General features: G+C 38.3%; 1 protein-coding gene across 1 annotated transcript; it reads left to right on the top strand.

Moving 5' to 3' along the window:
- The first annotated feature begins 323 nt into the window (after nucleotides 1-323).
- Nucleotides 324-1355, top strand: LOC141569901 (olfactory receptor 7A17-like). The gene has a single exon (XM_074324390.1). The coding sequence runs from the start codon at nucleotides 426-428 to the stop codon at nucleotides 1353-1355; it is 930 nt and encodes a 309-aa protein (XP_074180491.1). The 5' UTR covers nucleotides 324-425.
- The last annotated feature ends 2668 nt before the right edge of the window (nucleotides 1356-4023 follow it).

Raw genomic sequence — 4023 nt, 5'->3', positions numbered from 1 at the left:
CTTCATTGACTTGTTGAATGACTGTTTTTCAGAACTCTGATACTCACAAGCTAGATAGTAGTATTAGGTTGGTGCAAAAGTAATGGTTTAAAAGGTTAGAATAATTGCAAAAACCACAATTACTTTTCCATCAAGTTAATACCTAAAACATGGTGAGCACTCAATTTATATTCCTGAAATACATGAAGAATTTCTCATGAAAACTGAAGAATACATGACACTTTTGGAAAGGGACAGATTGGGAGAAAAATTCCTGATCTGAGATGGCACAGGAAACCCCTAAAAGGAACAAGAGCCAAACAAAAATATTGAAGTTAATTACTAGGCAGCAAAATATAAATTGTAGCATTAGAGCATCTGAGTAAAGTCTATTTGTATGAAAATTACTCATGTGATTTTCCTGTCTTGGAAGTCACGTCTTCCTCATGGAACCAGAGAATCTTACAAGAGTTTCAGAATTTGTTCTCCTGGGACTTTCAGAGGAGCCAGACCTGCAGCCCCTCATCTTTGGGCTTTTCCTCTCCATGTACCTGATCACTGTGTTAGGAAACCTGCTCATCGTCCTGGTCGTCAGCTCAGACTCCCACCTGCACACGCCCATGTACTTCTTCCTCTCCAACCTGTCCTTTGTGGACATCTGTTTCACCTCCACCACCGTCCCTAAGATGCTGGTAAACATCCAGACGCAGAGCAAAGTCATAACCTATGGAGGCTGCATCACGCAGATGTACTTTTTTGTACTCTTTGCAGGGTTGGATAACTTCCTCGTGACCGTGATGGCCTATGACCGCTTCGTGGCCATCTGTCACCCCCTGCACTACACGGTCATCATGCACCCCCGGTTCTGTGGACTGTTGGTTCTGGTGTCCTGGATCACGAGTGTCCTGATTTCCTTGTTACATAGCTTAATGGTGCTGAGGCTGTCCTTCTGTGCAGACTTGCAAATCCCCCACTTTTTCTGTGAACTCAACCAGATGATCCAATTTGCCTGTTCTGACACCTTTGTTAATACCCTGGTGTTATATATTGTAACTGTGCTACTGGGTGGTGGTTCCCTGTCTGGGATCCTTTACTCTTACTCCAAGATTGTTTCCTGCATACGTGCAATGCCCTCTGCTCAGGGGAAGTATAAAGCATTTTCTACCTGTGCGTCTCACCTCTCAGTTGTCTCCTTATTTTATTGCACTATACTGGGGGTGTACCTCAGCTCTCCTGCTACAGACAATGCACGCTCTAGTATTACAGCCTCGGTCCTGTACACAGTGGTCACACCCATGCTGAACCCCTTCATCTACAGTCTCAGGAATAAAGATATAAACGGGGCTCTGAAAAGATCCTTTGGGATGACAGTATAAAAGGAACAATCACCCTGAGACTGCAAAAGTGGCCTTGATTTCATGGCTCCAAGTCTAAAACCTCTCATTGTGATTCTTTAATCAGATTGTGTTTGCTTAATTTCCTTCTTTTATTTATATCCTGGAATTTCCATTTGTGTTCAACTTTTCTATAAAATTTTAAACTATTTACTTTTTCCTTTAGAGTTGACATTCAATGTTACTTTATGTTAGTTTCAGGTGTACACTGTAGTGGCTAGACATTTATATAATTTATGTAGTGTTCCCCCTTTAGTCTAGTACCCACCTGGCACTACACGTAGTTGTTGCAATATTATTTACTATATTCTGTATGCTGAACTTTATATCCCTGTGACTGTTTTGTAAGTAGCAATTTGTATTTCTTACTCCCTTAACTGTTTTACCCAGCCCCACAACCCTCACCTCTCTGGCAACCATCAATTGTTCTCTATAATATGAGTCTCTTTCTGTTTTGTTTAGTTTTGTCTGTACATTCCACGTATAAGTGAGATCACATGGTATTTGTCTTTCTCTGTCTGACTTGTTTTACTTAGCATAATACCCTCCAGGTCTACACATGTTGTCACAAATGGTAAGATTTCACTCTGTTTTATGACCACATAATATAATAATCCATTGTATATATGTACCACCTCTTCTTTATCCAGTTGTCAAGTGATGAGTACTTAGGTTGCTTACATATTAGTATTGTAAATAGTGTTGTAGTGAGCATAGGGCTTCATATAACTTTCCTAATTAGTGTTTTGGATTTCTTTGGATAATTACTAGAGGGGAATTGTTGGCTCATACAGCAGTCCCTTTTTTAATTTTTTGAGGAAACTCCATACTGTGTTCCATATTGGCTGCAATTTGCAATCCCATTGACAGTACATGAGAGGTCTTTTTTTATCCACATCCCGACCAGCACTTGTTGCTTGTTGCTTTACAACAGCCATTCTGACACATGTGAGTTGCTATCTCATTGCAGTTTTAATTTGATTAGTGACCTTGACCATCTTTTTATATACTTATTGGCCATTGGATGTCCTCTTTGGAGAAACATCTATTCAGGTCCTCTGCCCTTTTTTAAATGGGATTGTTTGTTGTTTTGAGTTTGAGCTGTATGTATTCTTTACAAATTTGGGATATAACGCTTATCCAATGTGTCATTGGCAAATTTCTACTCCCAATCAGTAGGTTGTCTTTTCTTTTTGTTGATGGTTTTCATTGCTGTGCAAGAACTTTTTAGTTGGATGGAGTTCCACTTGTTTATTTTCTGTGTTGTTTCCCTTAACCAAAGAGGTATGTATCAGAAAACAAATGTTACTAAGAGCAATGTCAGAGAATTTACTGCCTATGTTTTCTTCCAGGAGTTTTATGGTTCCAAGTCCTACATTTAAGTCTTTCACCCATTTTGAGTTTATTCTTGTATATGGTGTAAGAAGGTGTTCCAGTTTCATAGTTTCCCATATATGTAAGTTTTCCCAACACCATTTATTGAAGAGACTGTCTTTACCTCACTGCATATTCTTGCCTCATTGTCAGAGACAAAGGACCATGTAAGTGTGGGTTTATTTCTGGGCTCTTTATTCTATTCCATTGAATTACATGTCTGTTTTCATGCCCGTACTGTGCTGTGTTCATTACTGTAGCCTTGTAGTGTAGCTTGATATCAGGTAACATGACATCCCCAACTTTGCTGTTTCTCAAGAGTTCAAGTGGTTATTCACGGTCTTTTGTGGTTTCATATCAATTTTAAGATCATTTGTTCTATTTCTTTGAAAAATGCATAGTTAATATTTACAAAACAGTTGGATTTTTATAGAGTAATACTGAACTATCAGAAAGAGAAATAAAGAAAACAGTCTCATTTACAATTGCATCAAAAAAATCCCTAAGAATAAATTGGACCAAGAAGGGAAGAGACCTATACTCAGAAAAGTACATGACACTGAAGAAAGAAATTGTAGAATATACAATAAATGAAAGCTTAAAGGGTGGTATCGGAGAGGAGAAATTAACATCGTTAAAATGTCCACACTACCCAAAGCAATCTATTGACAACGCAATCCCTATCAAAACACCAAAAATCAACCAAGTACATTTGGAGATGTAATTGGCTTTATTCAGTGATTCATGAATAAGGCAGCGTCCCTTCCAGCAACCAGAAGGGAACAGCCAGTGGTTGTATAAAATGGAAGGTTTTCATTGAAGAAGGGTGGGGAGAAGAGTTATTAAGAAAAAAAAAGACAACATGAATTTTACACCTGGGTTTTGGGGAGGAGAAAGGGAACAGCAATGGTTTTATCCTATAGATTCCCTATTCCTTCCATGGGGAATGGAGAGGGTCCATGTGACAAGTGCTTTCACAGAAAATTCAGGACTGGTTGATTAAGATTACATTTCTAATAGACGTTGAAACTGCCGAGAGGTCCCATATGAAATCAAAGTTTGGCCTCATGGCTTTTTAGCACCAGTGATGCCATTTTGTGCTTGTGATTTTCTCTTTAACTGTAGTATGGACACTTTAACAATATTAATTCTTCTAGTAATGGAGTATATATTTCCATATTTGATCTCCTTTCAAATGCATCCATTGCTGAATTGAAGGAGCCATTAAAAATTAAGAATACATATCGCATGAATATATTCATAGATAATTATATAT

Source organism: Rhinolophus sinicus, unplaced genomic scaffold (assembly GCF_036562045.2).
Source record: "Rhinolophus sinicus isolate RSC01 unplaced genomic scaffold, ASM3656204v1 Contig111, whole genome shotgun sequence".
NCBI classification, from domain to species: Eukaryota; Metazoa; Chordata; class Mammalia; order Chiroptera; family Rhinolophidae; genus Rhinolophus; species Rhinolophus sinicus.
The sequence above is the reverse complement of the archived record's forward strand: the minus strand, read 5'-3'. Positions and strand labels throughout refer to the sequence as shown.